We start from the raw sequence: 22,272 nt of genomic DNA, 5'->3' as shown, positions 1-22,272 counted from the left end.
CTATCATTCAAATGTAGAAAATAAATTTGTAAATGATTGGCATTAGTTTAGATAGAAGGATTTTATATTTTTTTAAATTATATTTTTATTTATTTATTTATCTATCTATCTATCTATTTATTTATTTATTTATTGACTAAGGTCTTTTAGCCTGTTCACTCTTTGGAGTGAAGATTTATGTTCACACAGTGCTCAGTGCACTGCAGCTCTGAGTTCAGGTGAAATGTCTAATTAATTTCAAAGTAAGTACCGCACAAAGGTAGAATTTGAACCATCACGTTTTATCCCAAAGATATTTCCTGGCTACCTGGTAAAAGGTAAGAGATTTGCCCCATCTTGAATCTTGGAGGACCCAACCATCTATGTTTTTTGCATCTGTAAGGGAAAAAAAAATAAAAGTACTGTGATGACTGAGGGGAAGGGTAGGGAAGGTCAGTCTAGAGAGGAAAAAGAGGTGAGAACAATTGCTCTCCAGATCTGTACTTCTGAAACAGTTCTGTCAATGGGCTGATGTTCCCTTATCACCCATGAAGACTCCTTTACTCTTAAAGGTCTGATCCACAGCAAAAACATTTTTTTTTTTTTTTCAGTTGCTTAGCAAAGTATCCTGAAAATATGTTACACTGAACTAAAACTGCCTGATACTCAGTTTTTATAAACCTTGCTGTTAGAAAAGGAGGTCCCCAGGGATATTTATTTTATTTCATTTATATAATGCATCCCAGGATCAACTTTTATATGCATTTACAACAAATTACAAAAATTATTTCATTGTGACATGTTAGCTATACCAATGTTGGCATAAAGTTACAAAGACTCTCATCAAATATATAAAGCCAGTCTCAACTTCCTTCTTATCTCACCCCAAATAACATCCTCAGAAAAGTATTCAAATATGTCTATAACTATTCTCTCAAATGTGAGAGAATGTGTACCATGTCTCCTTCCAATAAAGTAAATGGCAGTTTCATGTGCTTTTATATCCTTTCCTTCACATATATTTCCTTTTCTGTTTTAATATGTTACAGAGCCACAGAAACCTGTCTTTGACTCCAGGGAAAAGTTTTTAGATCAGCACAGTCAATGGCACAGCAGTGTCCTGTTGAGTGACCATACATCCACATTTCTGAGGATGAATCCAAACTATTACCCAGAATTAGTGGAGTGAGTAGAAACTTGAGAACGTGAAAAAGTGAAATAAATCTTTTTTTGTGGTCTTGTTCCTCTATATATAGATTGTTCTGATTGGAGGACTGTACTCAGCTGGGGAGTTGGAAGACAAAGTCCCAAGATCTGCACTCAGTCAGAGTTTGTTAGGGTCAATGGGATCTTGCATGAGTAAATATGGAGTTTCAGAGTATTTAGGATCTAAGCCTATAAATCATTCATCTCTGTTCACATGTTGGCTCACTAAGGTCTTAAATGTTTTTATTACTAAGTCTTAAATGAAACTCTGACTCTTCTTGCATTTAATGTTAAGGAAGAGTTCTTTCATTGGAAAAAATACATTCCCATATGTGTTTATTTGAAGGAAATGCAACAGGTTTTGGATTTTCAGTTTCCTTTATTTCTTTTCTTGAGATGTAAATGTGCTCTGGAACCCCTGCCATGGCTTCTTTCTTTCTTCCTCTTTTTCTCTCTTTCTCTCTTTTCTCTCTCTTCTCTCTCTCTCTCTCTTTCTTTCTTTCTTTCTTTCTTTCTTTCTTTCTTTCTTTTTCTTTCTTTTTCTTTCTTTCTTTCTTTCTCTTTCTTTCTCTCTGTCTCTCTCTCTTTCTCTCTCTCTCTTTCTTCTCTCTCTCTTTCTCTCTTTCTTTCTCTCTTATTGCTAGAGTCGGGGCTTGGGTTCATCAATCCTTAGCATTAAGAAAAAAACCTCAAACTATTTACTTTCTTCTGTTGCATGTATCTAAGTATGGTACTGTCCTTTTCCTATGAAAAGCTTTGCTAAGAGACTGTTAATTTAACCTTGTGTCATTATGTCTTTCATGCAAATCCATGATGTGGAAGGGTCTTTGCCATCTGCTTCCATCAGGAAGGTTATCTCAGTGTCCAGACAATGTAGTGATAGGCTTTATAGAGTAGCTAATAGATAGACAGGGCTTTGGAGAGCTTGCATTTAATCCTCTTCAGATGTGGACGGATATTTTCCTGCAGTCTGGGATGAAGTTCAGGGATGTATTTCAAAAGAATTTGTCCTGGAGTGTAAATGGGACAGTTTGGGTTAACCGTAAACTCCAAGAGGGTTTGAGGGATTAAACATGGGATTAAATAATACTAGAATCAGAGAGGTAGCATTTTGATATAGGATATGTTTAGGTACTTTTTTGTTGTTGTTGTTGTTATTTTTAATACAAATTAAAATTCTTCAGCAAAGTCAAAAAATTACTCATACACTTTTAATGATGATGATTTCCTTAAAGAAAAACTTATAAAAACACAAGTGATAGAGGAAGTGTTCCTATATGCACATGAAACTTTTATCACTAACACTTTAAAATACATAAGATTCAAAAATACATTTTTTTTTTTAATATATATAATCTATTAGCTGTTCACTATTTGTTTATTTTGACACAACTCTGTTCTCCAAAAAAGAGAAAAAGGCAAACAAACATACTCCTGCTCCCCATCGCATTCAGGTTCTCATGCAAGAGCACAATGCAGCAATATTTGGGTCTCAAACAGTAGAAAGCAACATTGTTCTGAAAACCTGCCTCTGTGGAAACTTTTTAAAAAACATTCAGATATTCCTGCTCTGAGGTTCTGCAGCAGTGTTGCTGGTGTTCCAACAGTACCTAGTGTAAGGAGCACAAGCCCTTCTGCAAGATGGTAAGTGCCCTCAGGATCAATGGTTTTAGAGGAACTGAAAATGCTTATATCTGACAGGAGGTGCTCGCCATCAAGGCACTAGTTTCTTTCTCCCGCTGCTCTGAGTGCAAGTCTTGATAACTTCCCTCACCTCAACCTGCAGGCCCATGTTCTTCACTTCTGCCTGGCTCCATGGATGCCTTGCAAACTGAGTTTGGTTTCTTCAGGTAGTAAACTGGGAGGTGATACATGTGACTGCCTTTCAGGAGAACTGGTTCCTCAAGGAACAAGTTCGGGACTGATTTAATTTTATTATTTACTGATAAAAAAGTAGAAGTGTGAATGAAAGTTAGCCATTGGTGCAGACAAAAAACACAGTCAATATGGAACACTGAAGGAAAGAAGGCAGAAAGATCTTGATGATCTTGCAGATTAAAAAGGTTGAAATACTCATATAAAATCATGCATCTTGGCTTCTAATAAAAAATACCTGTTATGAGATGGAATTGGCTGAAGAAATGAGAGAGGACAGAGACATGTCCATATTAGTCACATACAGTATGGTTAGTGCTAGCACTATCATATGGTTATAAGAAAGATACTTATGGCCCATTGACGTACATAGCAACTATCTCTTGCAGAGGAAAAGAAAGCATTCATGACCTTATGAGAAGTCTCTGATAGCATCCAAACAGGAACATTGTACACTGTGTTCTGACAATCCACACTTAAAAGCAATAAAATTGGTAATAGAGGAGATCCATGCAACTGATCAGGAGAATGGAAGCACTGTCACAGAAGAAAGTGACTTAGGTCTGCTTAGCCTATCTAAATGAAAACTTGAAAGAAATAAGACTGCCCAAGATAAATGTACACAGCTGGAGGAAAACTACTGACATTATCAAGCAGTCCTGGCAGCAGAACAAACAGGTAGAAGGGAACCATGGATACAGCCATGCTGGGAAGCAGAAGGTTTCTAACCACCAGTGTCTGGAGATGCAGATCCTTCTTAAAACAAAGAGCTACTTCATTTTAAATTTTTTCCACAATACCAAAGAGAAGACTTCTACTAGTACAACAAAACATCTATATATTTGTTTTTCCCACCTGGAACTGAACTGTTCTCCTGAACAGTCTTCTATGATATTGACTTCCTCAGACCTCAGTCCCTGATGTAGAGCTTTGCTCTTGCTCTCTTGTTACTCTTTCACTACTCTCTCCCTCTTTCAGAGATTTGTCTCACCAAACCTCCAAACATTTTTGTCAGCCTGATTCAACTGTGAGAGACAATTCTGCACAGTATTGGGGAAGGAATTTAAAGTCCTGCTTTGCAGGTGAGATTTACTTGTTGACTAAGAGAGGTTTGTCATTGCATACTTCAGTGACTGCTAAAGATGAAAGGCTACATAGAGGACAGTTTAATTTCCTGCCTCTTCAGTTATTTACCTGTTGATAAAGCTTGTTCCAATGCAAAGTACATTTTACACAGCAGGCAGGAATTAAGTTCACCAATATAGCCAAAAAAAAAAGCTGCTGACCAGCCACTGAGCTTGTCAGTGTGCTTTGGACCAGTCTGGCATGCAGACACCTCAGGCTTTCTGTTAACAGACCCATAAACCACCTGAGCCTTTTCCAAAATGACATGGCTCTGAATGGTACTGCCTTTCATGCAGCAAATGTCAAACTAGTCAATAACTGTTGGTAACCAGCATGGATTCAGGTGCGCAATCCTGCATAGAGGAATAATCCTTCCAACAGAGGTTTTAGACCACCTTTCCTGAAATGGTTTGCTGGAAGAGCTCCTTGAATCTTCTGCAGCAACGTAGAGCAAACTGAAGGTTGTTTTAATTTGACCTGGCAGCCAATGTTGTCAAGATGCCATATGAGCATATCGTACTGCTAGGGGATTTATGGGATATGCTCTTCGATGTCTGTCAGTCTTGCAGAGAGGAAGAGTAAGTGCCCTCTCTTTTTAACACCACAGGCTCCCTGGAGAAAGCTGATGCTAGACTGAGCAGCTGTGGGACTGGCTGAGGTATAGGTTTTGCCTAAGCTAGGGTCTCGAAGTCAGAGCCTCTGAAAAGACAGGGCTTTTTCTTCTGTTTCACAGACAGCCAGAAAACTGAATGCTTTCTGGTCTGAAATGTTTTACAGCTATCAGTGTTTGGTTTTCATAACTTTTGCTTGTTATTATTACCTCACAGAGAATAGCAGGCAAGTTGGGGAAAAAAAATAATAAAAAAAAATTATTTACCTAAGAAATTCTTATTTGACAAATGAAAAACTAAAAATCACATAAAAATGAGAACAATGGATGTGGAAAAAAATAGTTACATGTAACTTAGAAAAAAAACACCCAAATTAGTGGTCTGCAATATGATCAGAAGTAAAGGAGAGAGAACGTACAGTATGAATACAGGCATCCAGCATATCTGATCTGCAGAAGAAAGTCGTATGCTCCTGTCCCTGTGTGAGCTATAGTTTAGACTCCAAAGATCAAAGATTGCAAAAGGTGTAGGATCTACTACACTTTAATCTATTAAAAACAACTGTCCATAACCAACAGACAAACTATAACTCCTCAGACTATAATTTATCAGCTACTTAAATAGAAAGAGATTGATCATAAAAGGCCTCACAAATCCTATCCCACTGCTAGTAGTCAATAGCATTTTAACGTGCTGAAGAGTTTGTGTTGTCCAGAACACTATGGTATGATTTACTGACTGGGATTGATCATGTTTCTGGTAGCACAAATGTCTGAAGTTTTGATCTGGGCTATTTTTCACTATGATGGACTAATTTCTCAGCTGCCACATCAAGGCATGAGAGACCTCCTTCCTGGGAAGAAGAAAGCACAGAGCTTATGCGAGCGTGTTTATAAGGGCACCTGTCTTATTTCTAACCATACACACAATTCCTCTTTTCTCTAAGTCCTTCCAGACTGTATTCTCTGAAAGAAAGCTCCCAGTTATCAGTCAAAGAACAAGCAGTGTATTCACAGTTCCTGCTGAAATAACAAGCACAGACATCTGTTTAACTGGTTGTGGTGGTAAAATTATTAATATATAAGACTTGAGGTGGCTAATAAATTTATCCTAACTAAAAGAACATTCATTTCAACTAAGAGCTAACAGTCTGATTGTTCCAACTCCCCACTTCTGAGCTAACACCAGATGTGACAATCCTACAAGCTCTACCACCTTCCACCCATCTCCCAGTGTTGTCTCATTATTTATTGTTCAATTCCTTTTTAGAACTGTGGCAGTTAGAAAACTACTTGAGGAGTACCCTCCCAGGGGTGATACCTGGCTTTGTTAACATTGAAGTGATTACTTCTCCTCACTTCTTTCTGTTTCCTGAGACAGTACATAAGTGGGGTCTCTTCCATCACTTGGCAGAGAGAACAGGGGAGCAGAAGGGGGAAATGTTGTCCAAATGTTCTCTTGGTATGATCATAGTTAATAAAGTTTCTGTCTGACCTGTCCTAAATTGTACTCACATTATTACACAATTGGGGTCCCCAGATCTCCCCCATGGTGAATGGAGACAGATCATTTGATCCCGCTACTGACTGACAGATCTTGCTAAAAGCTAAATTCTGATCAGTCTATCATGGAAGTGATAATAGCAGGAAAAAGACGAAAGCCTGTATGCTTTCCTCTCTATCGGATCATTGTAGAGTTCAGGGATTCACTTGTGTTCCTTTGCATATAGGAAGTGAGAGGGAGGAGAAAAAGAGCAGAACCAAAATCTGTTGCAAATTCCACTTGTCATCTATGCCAAAGTGAGGTCCAAGTCTTTATCTACCGGTCATTTCTGAAGCAAATTTTGCTCTTGTACTTTTCTCAAACTGTTCTGCCAGTTTAGTTTCAACAAGCGAGGATCTTTGCCAGGTTCAGGCTGGATATAGAAGGGAAAGATCACCACTCAACAGTGTGTCGTGGCCATGATCCCACACATCAGGACATGTCCTTTACCAACGTGCTTGAGACTTACACCCATTTCCACAGCTTTGGTTGCCTATGGTCCTGCGATGGCTACTGGGGAAGCTGGTGTCTGCACATACACCTGAGTTCAACTTCTTTGAGAAATGTCTCTGTGGTGAAACTAGCTGCCACTGGTGATGGCTCTGGTGGAATATATTGTCATTTGGGTAACATGGGCCATGTTTCTGAGATGCCAGCACAATGTTAGAGTGGTTTACCAGAGAAATTAGGAGCTGCAAAATTTTCCCAGACTCTGAATGCATTGCTGTGTAAAAATGAGCTTGCTTTCTCTTTTCATCTTACATTTTCCATACTTTTATTATGATCAGACTTATTTTATATTGTGGATTATATGCTATCATGGCAGACTAAATGCAGATATTACTATTTTATTTATATATATATATATATTTTTTTTTTCTCTGAGTGGTGATTTGGACCCACTTCCAGTTCATCCTGATTATCCTGACAAAATAATGGAGCTTGTAGTGAAATATTTTCTTTCCTTTCAAATTCTTACCAGCAGTGTTAAAAAGCTCAAAAGACCTTCATTCATGAACAGCAGAAGATATGCAGGAGTAATAAAAACTATGTCACCCATATTTTCTTTGACCTCAGTCTGATACAGACCTTCACTACCATGAGGATATTTTATTACAAACACAATTCCTAAAACTGGAATATGGAGTTTCTGCCCACCACTGAAAAAAAAAAAAAAAAGCTCCTCCCAGTTTGGACCTGAGACTCTTTCTGAAGGCAGAACTTTCCTTGGATGCTCACTGGATGTCATACTGCTAACAAAGCTGAGAGGTCTCACAAAGGGCATCTTCCTGTTACTTCTACTCACAAGACAGGAGATCTCATGCAATGACAGTGAAATGAGCGAGAAATATCAATGAATAACACCACAATATTTTCTTCTTGCTGGAGTGAGATAGTGTTCTTTAATATGCTGTTTGAAAACGAACAAGTCTCATTTGAAATAAATGAAAGTTGACAGGTTTGGTCCTGCACATCCTGCACATTCTTTTGTAAAAACAAACAAACAAACAAAAACTTCTGTCTTGCATATATGCTGTAGACTGTTACCTCTTAACTGTAATGGTAGATGGGATTTGTAAGGAAAACTACACTTGCAAAGGAAAAAGAAAAAAATAATCATACATTCAAAGAATTAAATTTCAGACTGTGGAAGGATAAGAAAATAAATTTCACTAAGCATTACTAATAACACAGAAAATTGTCATCAGAATCTCATGTATTAGGTACAATTTTTTAAGTCACAAAAGCAGGCTGCGAGTCTTCAGGGCACTCCAGGTCTCCATAAACTATGTGTTATGGACTGAGGTAAAACATTCACCCAAATATTTGGCCAATCTACCTCTATATTCCATGTTGTCTTCACTGACAACTTATGATTTGCACACTGGGAAGGGAGGGCTTGCTGAACTAAAGGGGGAAGCAAGGTAGAAGCAGCAGTGATGAGCCTAAATTGTAGTGAAAAATTTTGGCTAGTCCTCCAGGAAAAAATCTAATCCTCAAGTGCTGTGATGCAGAAGCCAGCTTTTAACGTAAGAATGAAAAACAGTCGTTCAAATATAATAAATCTCAGGCCATTTTGCCTGTATACAGTAGACAGTTCATCTTTATTACTGTGAAAAATAAAAGCTAATGATTAAAAAAAAAAAAGCAACTAAAGCACTCATAATTTTCCTTTCTTCTTCAGAAAAATCCAAACAACCATGTATACGCAGGTAACACTGGTTGATATTTTCTTTTCACCCATATTTATTGCTAACTTTTACTGACAGTGAGTTAACTCTTACTCTTTAAGCGACTGTCACTGACTGAAACAGACTTACAGGAGAAAGTGAAGTGCCACTTAAGTACTCCTTAGGGGCATCAGCACCTGGCCCAGGAAGCCACATTAATTTTAAATATACTTTTTAAAAATAGAACAGTGCTTAGGCATTGCAGCTTTTGATTGTTAAATTGCTGTGACAAAACTTTGCCAACTGACCTGTACCTACACAAAACAGAACTAGAGATGTTTGCATCCTATGCAGAGTGATTACAGAATAAGCTTTGTATGCATGCATGTACATGTACATACATACAAACACAATTTGGCTTTTTGAAGTAGAACTGGTTTGAGCAAGACAGTCCAGAAACAATTACCATTAATTTGAAATAAAGGTTTCAGTAGTGTGGCCCTGATATCTGCTCAGAGTTTCCTACAAAACAGTGTTTCCTAACTGGAAGTGTGGCTGTTTGATTCCTTTGGAGTGAGAAAACCTTCAGCTGCTCTCCTGGTAAATGGCTGACTGATGAAGAAGCTGGCAAGCAGATGTGAAAGGTGTTTGGCAGTGACCAGCCTTTTGAGAGATAAGGTAGTTAATGGAGAGAATGATCCTGAGCCTGCAACAAGTGAAAACATTTGCTTGTTTACCCATCTGTGGTACTTGCCCTGCAAATGGTCCAGGCTCATCTGCTCCTTGATGCTCCCCCCAAAATCAGTGGCACACACAACAAAACATAATGATGAAAGATAGGCCACAGTGAAGGGTCCCCTCAGCTCCTCCAGATCCACATCTCAGAGTCAATAAGCCCATAGAGTTGCATCTGTTAGGGTGTGCCTAGTAGCTGCACTTCATTGGCTATACTTTTCCACCAACAGAACAGCAGGAAAATAAAATGTTGAAGATACCAGAAATTCAGGCAGGAAGACAGAGGACCTGTTCTGCTTCTGAGGAGCCCAAGAGCACCAGAGTCCAAGAACACCCAAATAGATGCAGCGACTTATTTTAGGTACTGGAACCAAATTAAATATTTTCAATTTAAAAAATAAATACATGAATATCATAAATATCTGTTTTTAGTAAAAGACTGCAGTAGATTGCTTTTCTGACTAATTCCCTTGAAAAGAGTGAGTGGTAGGAGTGAGAGAGCTATCACTATTCACACTGAAATCACCTTTTCCTAAACTGAGCAGAGACATGCTTTTCAGGATACTTCACCTTGTTTGCAGAAAGAACCAGAAGTGTTTGTGTTACAGGTGAACAAATTTTCCTTTTGAAGTCATGACTGGAAGAAGATTAATCCAGAAAGCTGACTTGGCATGGATCTGTAGAGAAAGATTTTTCGTGCCTGTTATTGCACTGAGATGTACCAAGGTAAAATACCAATTTTTAATTTTTATTTTATTTTATTTTATTTTATTCTTGTAGAGTTGCTTCTCGTTGCTTCTCTGTTTGGATAGGTACTCAGTTATATCTCCCTTTACAGAAACCAAGCCTTAGTTGTTTTTCTGTTCACCATGAAAAGACTAAAGTAGTTTTGATTGCAGCAGTACTCGCACCGGCTAGATCCAATGCAGCCTCTGTATTTCGTACTTGCTAGCACCAAACAGCAACCATTCCTTTTTGCAGCTCCCACAGCAGGTAATGCTATTGAGCCTGATACTTCTCTATAATAAGTTACTGAGATGATCTTCTACAGAATATGGGACATTTCTACTGTTTATGCAAAATGAGATTTTGGAAAGTATTGATCACTGAATTAATACTGCGTGAAAAGGGAGGTTCGCTTAACTCATCAGAAACTTTTGTTTGCTTCTCTCTCCTGGTTTCATGTCTGAGTCACAGGATCACAAGATCACAAACCCATTCAGGATGGAAGGGACCTCCAGAATCTCTAATCCAACCCTCTACCCAAATCAGGGTCAGCTGCAGGATCAGGCTCAGGGCTTTATCCAGGTGGGTCTTTAAAGTCTCCACAGTCACAGAATCACAGAACGGCCAAGGTTGGAAGGGACCTCCGAAGACCATCTAGTCCAACCCCCTTGCCAAGCAGGATCACCTAGAGCACTTTGCACAGGATGGGTTTTGAATATCTCCAGAGAAGGAAACTCCACAACCTGGACAATCCTCTGGGCAACCTGTGCCAGTGCTCTGTCACCCTCACAGTAAAGTGCCCTCTCATATTCATCTGGAACCTCCTGTGCTTCAGTTTGTGCCCATTGCTTCTCGTCCTCTCGCTGGGCACAACTGAAAAGAGACTGGCTCCACCTTCTCGGCACCCTCCCCTCAGATATTTATACACATTGATGAGGTCTCCCCTCTGTCTTCTCTTTTCCAGGCTAAACAGGCCCAGTGCTCCCAGCCTGTCCTTGTACGACAGGAAGGGTACTCCAAAGACGGAGACCGCACAGTTTCCCCAGACTACTCTTTCACTTCCTACTTCTCTGTCTTTATGGAGAAGTTATTTCTTCTTATACCCAATCTGAACCTCTCTTGTTTTAACTTATGTCTATTACTTCTTGTCCTCTCACTGTGCACCACTAAAGAGACTGGCTCCTTTTTCTCGAGTCCTGCTGAGGAAGACAAGTATACCAGTAAGTATACTTATATATCTTACCAGCTTTAGAATCTAGAATTTTAGAAGAGTGGACTTCATTTCTGATTGTAGAGCGTTATATATAAAGTAACAGAGCCACAGGAAAAATGACCAGTTCTGACAGAATATAGGTACACAATTCCTCAATAGATTCAAAAAGTATAGAACAGTCTCTTGAATAGTAATACAGAAAATTCTAATTAAAAGAGCGATTGTCTGTATAGGTTCTGAGAAACAAATAGCTACAGAAATTCTCCAAATATGCGATTCTTACATAGTCAACCTTCATCCTGCCACACACTCCCATACTAATATCATAGCTCCATGTTACAAATTCTAAAATGATGCTGTTATAAAGAAGAGTACATCATCATTTTCTCTAACATCTTCCAAAAACAAGCATGAACTAGATGGGTATACAGCAGATGGAAAGTTTTCATACATGTAAAAGATTTTTATAAGGCAGATGGTGGTCAATTGTTCAACTGAAAAGAGGCATTGATTTTATTTGCATGAAAGACACTAGCAAAATAATTCCAGTTATGAGGAGAGTGAGAAGAGGACCACATGGGGACCTTGTGGAGCCCCTTCAGTAGAATCTTTTAAGAACAGGTTAGCATTTGTTGGAGGTGAAGTGTATTCCTTGAGATACTTCTTCTTCAAGAATTAGATAAAAATTTTGACGTCCACCACTATTCTGTTTTCATGGTACCCACATTTTTCTCATGGATCCAACATTCTTTCTCCTCGCAGGGTTAGTTCCAGGACTTGTATGAATTTACAGATCAGGTGTAAATTGAAAAATGTTGACCAACTGCTGGAGATAAGCCACAGAAAGTTATGGTGGAAGGTGGTGGAAGGACAAGAAGGAGAGCAAACAAGTGAGGAAGACAAAGACCTGAAGGTTGGAGAGATGAAGACCAAGACAGAAGTCACTCCATTCTTGAATTTTCTGAGGAAAGTGACAGACGGCACTGTGGAGTAGCACAAATGCTCCCCAAGTCATAAGACTTCATTCCTGTTGCCAGCTGACTCACAACTTCACAGAGGAGCTATGGATGGGACAGAATCCAAGAGGAAAACTAACAGCCTTGGTCTGAAGAATGTTTTCATGAGCAAAGGCTTTTCACCTTTGAGAGGTAAGTTACACATCACAGATGAGTAACTGAGAAACAGAACTTTAGGCTCCTGAGTGTCAAGAACAGCTCCGACCCATTTGGGAACCCAGTAAAAAAAGGATTCCTCGTTAACTATGAAGTTGTATATTAGCTTTTGGCCAGAAGGACACATGAAAGAGGAGCCTGGTTCTGCTACAGCTCTTTCCCCATAAAACCTGAACTTGTGCTCCAGTGTTAGGATATGTTGAGGTTGGCAGGACAGAATCTGATTTGCAAATTAGAGCAGAATCTGTCAAAGTAATGGTATTAGCTACAGACCTATGCTTATGCATCTGTACTTGCATTACATGGGAGAAATAGTTAAGGGTAAGATTTCCTGTCTCCTGCAGAACTTCAAGGGAAAAATCAGAAATCATTTGCATAGCTGCAACAGGCTTTTAAGACTGTTGAGTGATTGAATGAAGAAAGAAAATAAATATATTCACCATGAAACAAGATAATTTGAATCCAGAGCACTTTTTCAACCATCTACAGAATATTTAATTGGTATTAAATTGGAGCTTGTACAGTGTAAGCAGAACCCTTCAATTCTACCATGGCAGCTTAACCACAGAAAGTGGAAAAAAGAAACACAAATATCCTTATAAAGTTGAAACATATGGGTTTGGATTAAATAAAAACCAAAAAGTGACAAATATTTTAGATCAAAAGTTTGGTCTAGTTTCATTTTCAGGTCCTCCATAACTCTGCCCTTTCAGATTTTTTGGCAGAAAGTGACTGCAGAAGTATCAAAATATCTTGTATATTCCTGTCCTTGCAGTATTTCTGGCCCAACCAAAACCAGGATGCTTCTGCTTTCCCTGACCACTGACTGACTGAAAACTATTCTTTCAGGATTGTTATTTAAGAGGTGTGACTCTCAAATCCAGCCAAGAAGTGTTTGTTTACTTCCTCTGCCAACCCTCCCTTTGAGGGTTTACTGTCGTTTTTCCAGGGGCACATATGCTCAGAGTGGGATAGTGCTTCATCACCTTCCCTGACCCATACATGAGGCAGCTATTTTATTGCAGCGCTGAGCAAAAGGCTTCCTCCCACTTCTTTTTCTGCAGCTGCACACGTTACACATCCCCTAATGTGGGGAAGAGCTCCAGACATAGATCAAAGCTGCTAATAGAATCATGGAATAAACGAGGCTTAATAGGCTAACTGCTTCAAATGTGATTAAAGTTACAAGAAACCAATCCTTCTCCTTAACCAGGCCTGGCAGTTTCAGGTTAAAAACTGATTTTGTGAGGTTAGATGCTCTTCTCCCACATTAGTCTAGTTTCTGTATTTTTTTCCATTTCCACAAGCTGTAATTTACACATTTCCTGACAGAACTCTGCCAAGCCATCAAACAGACAAGCTGGCAACTTTAGGGATTGAGCAGCAGTGTCAAGCTGAAGAGAAGAAGCCAGCTAACTACTTAGCTTCCTTCCCCCTCCCAGCCAGTCTCTGCTATAGTTTTGTGGGTCCTGATTTTTTGTTCACCTTGTACAACCAGTAATTTATCAAATTCACCTCTCCCTGTCACTTGCAGCCCTGTATATCATATTGACTTAAAATTAAGAAGATGCATGAAACTTAGTGTTCCCTCACAGCACTTACTGCATGTTCATCTTCAAAGATATACACATATTAAGGAAAGAAAAAAAATCCCTTTTTTTTTCTTTTTTTCACTCCAGTTAAACACTATTGTGATGGAGAGTGACCTGAATGAGAGATAAATTATCTACAGTAGTGATTGATCAGGTGTTATGTTCATGATTTTTTCATCTCTGTAAAATATGGCATGTAATTTTTATGCGTTTGTAATCAGCCAGCAACAAATTCAGGACAGCAGAAGACTCCATGCTACCTGGAGTATTACAGACTTAAATTACTGAAGAAATGGAGAATAGACAATATTTAGGAGTCATGCAATGCCTGTTGGATTTTTAAAGCATCCATCATTTTTTGCAACAGTGATGTTAAGACCATTGTCAAGTCCCATATCATTTGGTAAGGGACAGCATCTCTAAAAGGAACAATTAATAATCAGAAGGGACCTACACGGAGATCTGTTTAATCAAGAATGTCGCACAGACTGTGCACAGGAATTGAGCATTAACTGGCAGTCACTATACCAGATCTAAGGGACACTAAATACAATTAACAGGTGGCAGGTTCAAAACAAACAAAAGGAAGTACCTTTTTTTAACCCATTACACTATGGAAATTCATTGCTACAGGATGTGGTGGGTGCCAAAAGCTTGCACAGCTCCAAAAATTTATTAGACCAGATAATGCAAGAAAAATTAACCAACAACTATTGAGCACAACAGCATCATCTCTGCTCCAGGAAGTCCCTGAGCCACAGACCACTGGAGGTGGTGGAAAGCATACCAGGAAAGCATTGCTATATGCTTGCCTGTCCTTCTGACCTTCCTGACATGTCTGTTCTTAGCCACCATCAGAGACAGGATACTGCTCCCTGGGGACCTTTGGTCTGAGCGAGAAAGCTGTTCTTGCACGTTTATATGAACTGGCAGCCAACATGCCAGATCTGGCCAGTAAAGCAGATCTGCCTGGCCTGCTCTCCTTCCCCAAAGGAGCCCAGAAGCAGCTGCTCAAGTGCCACCCAAATGTCTCAGCTACACTTGCTCATAACCCGGTGCAAAGAAGTGAAACGTGGCTACCGGGAGCTGCAGCCTTCACCATGACTCCCCACACCCATGCAGCAGCAGATGTTGGGCTCTCCTACAGTCCTCTGCTCCCTCAGGGAAGCAGAGAGCACCTCAGGGAGATGCTCAAGGCAGGGACAAGGCAGTGTTTATCAAGTGTGGGAAGGGAGAGTGACTGTGGATGGACCTGCCTGAGCACTTAGCCCTGTGAGAGAGGTTGAGGTGTCCTGCTCATGGTGTGGAGGATGTACAGCCTAAGGCAGAGCATTTTCAGCCTCACTTACCTATTGAAATATGTTAAAAAAAAAAAAGAAAAAAAAAAAAGACCTAAGCTTTCTGCATTCTGTTTCTGCTCTCCTAGTATACATCCACTGAAGGCAATAGGAGCTTTGCTGTTAGCTGCCAGGGACATAAGATCAGCCAAAAATGCAAGCCTGGCAGTTTTTCCCCTGTTTATCTTATTTTTTCCCCTCCATATGTTCCAGGGTGGAATTACATGGCAAATATATAACGTGTTGAATTAATGCATTAAAAAGAAACCCTCTGCCCCAGCACCTGGAGCTAGCTAACTGATTTCCTTATTCAGCACATATGATCGGAGATCTTTGAATGGCAGAAGCCAGAAATACCCCATAAAACACAAAGTATATCTGAACTCATCTGATTTTGTAAGGTGGTGTTAATATTCAAGAAGCCTAAGAAGCATGAGTTCATCATCAAGCATTCCAAAGACAGATCAATGTTCATTTACCAATGCATGTATAATGTATGTACCTCAGTTATAAGTTCATGGCTTATGCGCCTGTAAAGATATCTGTGGAAATTTAAACAAGAAGCTGTCACCCCATCAGCCTTAAAAAGCTGAGACAGCAGAGAAAGGTGCCTTGCTAATGGAGCTCTAGTTCTATTTTTGCTTTCTGTCTAATGATTTTCGTTCTGCTTTTTAGTTATTTCAGCTACTTTGCTATTTAAAAATAATGATAACACAGTGGAATAAAATACTTCATTTCTAGAGATCCTTTGAGAAAACCAAATCACAACCTCCCTTCTAGTCCCCCTATCGAATGTATTGCCTTAAAAAAAAAAAAAAAAAGTTTTCCTGCTCTGTTTACTGAGTTAAGTGTCTTTATGTGAGAAGAAGAAATTAAGAAATTGTTAATAACTTCATGATATGTAACATAAATTTGAGACACGCTGACAAAACCATAACATCTTTCCAGCAAATACTGCGTTATCTCCTCCAGAAAATATTCCTCTTATTTTCTTTTCAGTATCTGATGAATAAGGTTCCTGATTTCTGTCCCTGAAGAGGGCAACAAAGAGCTTTGCTGCTGGTCAGACGGTTTGATTTGCACCCTGATGAAATCCTGTAAACCAGCTATACCATTCTTTTGCTATCCAGCATTTGCCAGGCCTCAGCAGCCAGCCTGGATAACACTAGCTGCTCCCAGCTGACTGACCACCTCTGAACATGGCTGCTACTTGGCTGCCTTTCACCAGCTGGCCAGCCGCTCTCCACATCAAAGGCTCAATTCTTCCAACTTATTGGCCCATGTGTCTCAAGGAAACACATAAACCCTTCAGAAAAAGGGAATGTAGACAGAAAATGTAGATCTGCAGTCATTCAAAATATCATATGATGTTTAAAGTTTTTTTTTTTTTTTTTTGTAATGCAGTTGTTGGAATACTGGGTTTTCAAAATCTTGCATCAATACGTTTCTCTTTAGAAAAATATACAAACATTGGCTTAGTAAAAGTGCAGGATAATACATAAAATAGTTATGCACAGAAACCATTTTCAATGTCTATGCTTTCCTTTTTTTTCAGAAGCTATTAAAAAGTCCAAAATGTTTGAACATGCAGTAGTACAAGCTGCATTCTGCTACATACATATTTATTATTATCCATATCTATCCTCCTGTATCTATAAAGCCAACTACTACTTCATCTACATGCCTGTATGTATATCTGCATACATGTGTGCAACAGAGTGGGGAAGAACAGCATTCACTCTGCTAGTTTCCAAGTCTCCAGCGTGCCATGTGTATCATGCCTGTGGGCTGCAGCTCCATGCCTGTTGGCTGGCAGTTCCAGTTCTGTATCTCTTCATTATCATGAACCCCCAACAGCACAGAGAAATAGTCAGGCAGCAGAAGGAGCTGAATGAGTCCACATCTCAGCTGCATGAACCAGGGCTATAATCCACCAGGTAAAGGATTGCACGGGCAGTTTTGAGAGACATTGAGGAAAATACAGCAAAGCCTTAAATAGCAGGTGAAATAACAATCTAACAGTATTTTCTATTGGGTGTGAGAGTTGTATGCCATGACTACAGTCAGCCCTATTCATCTGGATACCATGTCTACACAAATGCATGTACAGACACCTACAAATATGCACTCCTGCATTGCCAAAGTACCTAGCAGCCCTACCAAATTACTTGAGGTTTTGTTTTCACTCCACAGGCAAGATAAGGAAGAAGCTGAGTTGCTCATTCAGGATGCACATGAATGCTAACACTAAATTCACCTGCCTCCATTCCTGCTGTGTGTTTCAATGGTTGGAGGCTGAACGGAATAACAACACGAAGCAACAGTGCAAGCCAGCCTCTCACTGCAATGGCTTGTTATGGAGGAGCAAGCTGAAGAGCCCTTTCCGAACAAGTCCCCATTGCATCTGCCACAAAGCCTTTGCACAGATCTTATAGCTGAGAAGGTCTAACGAGATAAGTGCAGAAAAGTATGTGGGATGAAGCAACACCTATTAACAGAACAGCTGCTAGAATTGGGGGAAAACAAAACAAAATAAAAACAACCAAAGCAAACAGGAAGACTTCTGGGCACACCCGTCTTCTTCCAGGTCCAAAGCAGTCTGGAATAGCTCACCCTGCATTTGCACAGGAAGGAAGGGTTTGCTTCCCACAGGCTTAGCACACTGTGGGTACAAATGCTTCTAAACATATGCAAGTCCAGGGCCTAAAACATGTTTAGAAACTTCAGGGTCTGGGAAAAAATAAAAAATAAAAAAATCCTGGAAACATATAGAGAAAAATTTAGTGTTAGAAGGTTTTTTTCCATGGGTCTGGTAGGAAAAAAACTGGGTAGAGGAGGGGGTGTGAGGGGTGGGGGAGGAGGAGAAGGCTTTCATGTGAAATACTCTGCCTCAGAATGAGCAATGAAAGAATGTTTAAAGTAATGTTTACAAAGATACTGCCCTAAATGGCCAGTTTTTCTGGCCATCTCCTTACACCCCTTCCCCTCTCCATACTTTCCAACAAAAACATTTGCTTTCCAAATTTGCAACATTTCCAAAATTTTACATCTCTAGCAAGGTTAGAGCTGAGATAGGATTGGGGCAAAGGTCTGTGCCAGTAAGGGAGCATAAAATAAGGCAGATGTTGTAAAGTAAGAATTATAAAACAACAAAAAAACTGAAGCTGGTACAGGCTTTGGACCCTGACCAGGTTTTAGGTACGGTGTTTATTCCTAGAAACCCACATTGTGGTTATGATTTGGGCCTCCAGGGATCAAAACTCCTGAATTGTTCTTGGTGGAGATGAGGCACAAGCCCATGGAGAGGGCTGACATAGCCAAGAACCACGACTTAGTTTTCATCTGGGTTTTTAATGGTCAGTGCTCCAACATTTACAGGTAGGTGCTATACCAGCAGGGTCCTTTGGATGCATTTTCCAGAAAGGGCTGCTAGCCTAGGTACAAGGGAGGTTGCAGAGGAGAGACATGAGCATTGAGGCTGTGGTCTACACCAGCGTCTGTTTCCCTTTAGCTTTCTGGCCAGCAGAACTGATGGTCCAGGGATGCTGCTAGACCTTGCCCAGAACACCCTTATTCTTTTTCGTCTTTGCTCCTAGAAGTGAGTTTTTTTTCTGTCTGTATCACAGAGCTAGAACTCCATTTACATACTCACTACTTAGGTTTTTGTTAAAAGCTACATACACCTGGGTTCTGGTTTGTGTAAGAGTCAGTACCACTTTGGCTTTCTATTGGCAAAGCTTAATTTTTACTTCTTGTCTTAGAACTTTGCCAAAAGGTGACAAATAGACTCAGTAACACTGGTATGTAAGGAAGCACTATCTTCATTATTTGATACAGCCATTACTATTCAAAATGTATTTGTATGCATGTATCTTATAAATGCACCAATACATATTAAGTTACAATGTTTATTTAGCTAGCTAAATGAACAGGCTTTTGTATTCTTAAAAAAATAAACATACAATAAATACACAGTAAAAACAAATATTTCAAAGTTCCCCCAAATTTCTGGTTTTCCTTTCCTCTTTCTGGCATTTCTCATTTCCTGAAAAGATTATCCATAAGCATTCTGTCTTTTTTACAGCAACATTTGCACAGCTCAGATTAACCTGTGATAGCTATCTGTATGCTCACAGCAAATGTAAAGTAACTTGCTTTGCAACACTGCCAATGAAAAAAAATAATATTTTTATTAAATCAGCTTGTACTTATCATAGTTTCAAAGCACTGACAGAAGTAACTATTTTGGCTCAGAATAAGAGCCCACTTCCACCACCCAGCTTCTTTCAGCCATAGAGCCAAATTTGTTAGGGGTCTACTCACTTCTCCAACCTAAATAATGAGAAGGCTAATTACCATTCATAGCCCGGTGTGATTCAGAAAAGCCTTTCCTAATGTTACTCCCTCTAAGGGCCCAGCTGACTTCAAGAATGTGGTTTTGAGAACTCAATTAAGAGTATGTTTCACCTGTTTTAGTAGTGAGGCTAGACCTTGGGAAATGTTGTATCTAAATTCATGCTTTCTTACACTATTTCTAAATTATTTATACAGTGTAACAATGTTGTTGTTTATTAGATTCACATAGATGATAACCACAGCTGAAAGCTGAAGGCAGGAGAGGTTGCCACAGAATAAATATATTGAGAGTAGGAGGTAATCAGCAGCAGTGCTCTTTGCAGAAACATTTATTTGTAGTTTCTTTTACGTTTCCTCCTCTACAGGCAAGGTTATACAGCCTCCCTACTTATGGCAGTGCACAAGTCTCCCTTCACTTTGTACCATGTATTTTTCATGAATATCGACTTCTTGTATCTTCCCATACCTACAGGTCTGTAGCCCCATGGTAGTTAGGAGGATTTGACAACTGAAGTTAAACTCTGTAAGCACGTATGCATCCTTAGAAATCCACTTTGGGAAGCTACACCTCTTCATTGAGCTGAACTATGCCTCAGTTGCACCCTGGAGTAATTCAGTCAGGACTAAGAATAGCTCCTTGGTGCACACCTAGCACAGATTTCAGTGCTCACAAGTTTCATCACCATTTGTGCAGGTACCGCATCCACACACTGGATTTTCTGCTCTTAACACCCACATAAGCATGTCTCAGCCTTCACCAGGTCTCCTGTGCTCTCCATTACAGCTCAGGAGAGGAGAATTTGTTTCATAAATTTGTTCTAATTCAAAGTTAATTTCTTGGTGAATGTTTCTGTGATGATTCTTTCATATGAATCCTTCCAAACTGAAATTCCCCAGTGTGAGAACTCACATAATATATATTTTTTTTCTATCCCATTCACCCTCAGCAAATTTCAGCTGAGTTGTAACACAAATGCAGACATTAACATTTCTAACAGGGAATTTTGTTTCTGCATTTATAATTCACATTTCTCAACTGGAATAGCTATATAAATCACACAGTTTTGCACTTGTTTGAGTGAAATTTTCATGTTACACCCAGATATGGGTTTCAAAATTTCTTCTCTGCTGGCTTATTAATTTGGCCACCAATAGAGGGAAGGAAACAATGCTACTTAATTAACAAAAGTGTATTTAGCTGAAAAAATTAAACTTTCAAAATGTGAATATCCTAAATATAACAATTGACTATTTACACAACAAATACACTGTTTCTTTAAACTATTTTAACTGGAAGTTTTAAAATACATGCCATAGGCAAGACTTATTGATTATCCAGTATAGCTGTGTCAGCAGAAGCAGAGAAATATGAGTAAGGCTAGAGAAATATGCACCAATCCCTCTATCTCTGCAGAGTTTGGCAGCAAGTTGCAGCTCTGGCTCCATCCAAATGTGCTTTTGTCAAACACAGCTTATGTATTTCTACCTAATCCACAGGCTTTTTGTGCTCTCACTAAACTAAACCAACCTCGCAAATATACTTCTGCCCTACGTGAAGCAGTTCTGAAATAGGACAGGAGCCATCAGGAATGGCATTCTGATGGATTTTTAGGCAGGGATCATTTTGGCAAAAGATTTCTAGCAGCATGGTGCAGGTTTAAATTCCCCTGGATATCTGCCCTGGGCTTGCTGGAGTTGTGCCTAAATACCTAACTGCATCCAGGTACAAAGAAGAGCAAGTTTGCTTTCTCTGGCCCAGAGGACTTGTTCTGGGGAGGGGGCAGCAGGGAGCTGGCAAACCCTGAGGCAGGTTCCAGAAGCGGGGTCCTCTCCAGGGCTTGCCCTGCCAGGCTCAGGTGCAGACATATTTCTTGGCTGTGGGTTTAATTTCACTCTTTGTCCATGGGAGAGGTAAAAGATGCATGGTGCTTTTGTTAGCCTGCCAGTCTGCTTCATTTCCTTGCACTGCCCTTACCCAGAAGCTGTAGTCTATCAACAATTTACATCACTATCAATTCCTAGGCTAGGGAAAACAGTGGAAAATCAGGCCTTTTGTTGAAATAGTCAGGTGGTATGCATAATGCACATGAAGTGTTTTGAAACTGCTTCTGGCTGCTGGCTTGCAGAAAGATGTACAGGCTGCTCCCTTATTCCAGCACCCAGCAGTGAACTGCGCTTAGTGCTGACCAGGATTTATGGATGGTATTTATTTTAATAATGCAAGGTGAAACCATTTTTTATTTTTTCAGAGAGAGTGAATGTATCTGAGTGGAAAAAAATAAAATCTATTTTTCTTGGAAAAAAAAAAAGAGAGAGAGAAGATCTTAGAAAAAGAGATCAATGTAAATAAAGTGAAAACCATTCAAGAATGAGATGTTGGTAAACGCTGGAGTCATCAATAAAATGACCAGCTTAGATGTCTAGGACTTGGGCACCTCCTCAGCACAGGTCTTCATCATGACAGGCTATGCTGTGGTTCTCAGTGAGTGTTACACTCAGAGGAAGGGGGTTACTGCACCTATACTCAAGGGAAATTAACCATCCAGGAAAACAAACACAACTTCATAGCATATTCAAACTTCTTTCCCTTTCAGTAAACACAGTCCTGCAACAATGACAAACCAGACTTGTG

The 22,272-nt window shown here is 39.6% G+C and overlaps 1 protein-coding gene across 2 annotated transcripts; it reads left to right on the top strand.

Moving 5' to 3' along the window:
* Positions 1-9,372: 9,372 nt before the first annotated feature.
* Positions 9,373-14,166, top strand: LOC310895253 (uncharacterized protein). Of its 2 annotated transcripts, none has more exons than XR_014580586.1 (5): positions 9,373-9,605; positions 9,853-9,970; positions 10,442-10,552; positions 11,143-11,190; positions 11,946-14,166. XR_014580586.1 is itself a non-coding variant. In XM_083826252.1 (5 exons), exons 2-5 carry the CDS (start codon positions 9,878-9,880, stop codon positions 11,966-11,968), a joined length of 483 nt encoding a protein of 160 aa, XP_083682378.1. In that variant the 5' UTR covers positions 9,373-9,605; positions 9,853-9,877; the 3' UTR covers positions 11,969-14,166. The 2 variants fall into 2 exon arrangements, 1 of the variants encoding a protein (XP_083682378.1); XM_083826252.1 differs by having other exon boundaries at positions 10,935-11,190.
* The last annotated feature ends 8,106 nt before the right edge of the window (positions 14,167-22,272 follow it).

The sequence above is a fragment of the Anser anser genome (assembly GCF_964211835.1).
Source record: "Anser anser genome assembly, chromosome: 2".
Taxonomy (NCBI): Eukaryota; Metazoa; Chordata; class Aves; order Anseriformes; family Anatidae; genus Anser; species Anser anser.
The sequence above is the reverse complement of the archived record's forward strand: the minus strand, read 5'-3'. Positions and strand labels throughout refer to the sequence as shown.

Excerpts from the sequence above, each read along its gene's own strand:
- LOC310895253 (XM_083826252.1), top strand. The coding sequence starts at position 9,878 with ATGACTGGAAGAAGATTAATCCAGAAAGCTGACTTGGCATGGATCTGT. Across the intron at positions 10,553-10,934 it reads AGGCTCAGGGCTTTATCCAG|GCTAAACAGGCCCAGTGCTC; the intron begins GTGGGTCTTTAA and ends TCTCTTTTCCAG. Across the intron at positions 11,191-11,945 it reads TGAGGAAGACAAGTATACCA|GGTTAGTTCCAGGACTTGTA; the intron begins GTAAGTATACTT and ends TTCTCCTCGCAG.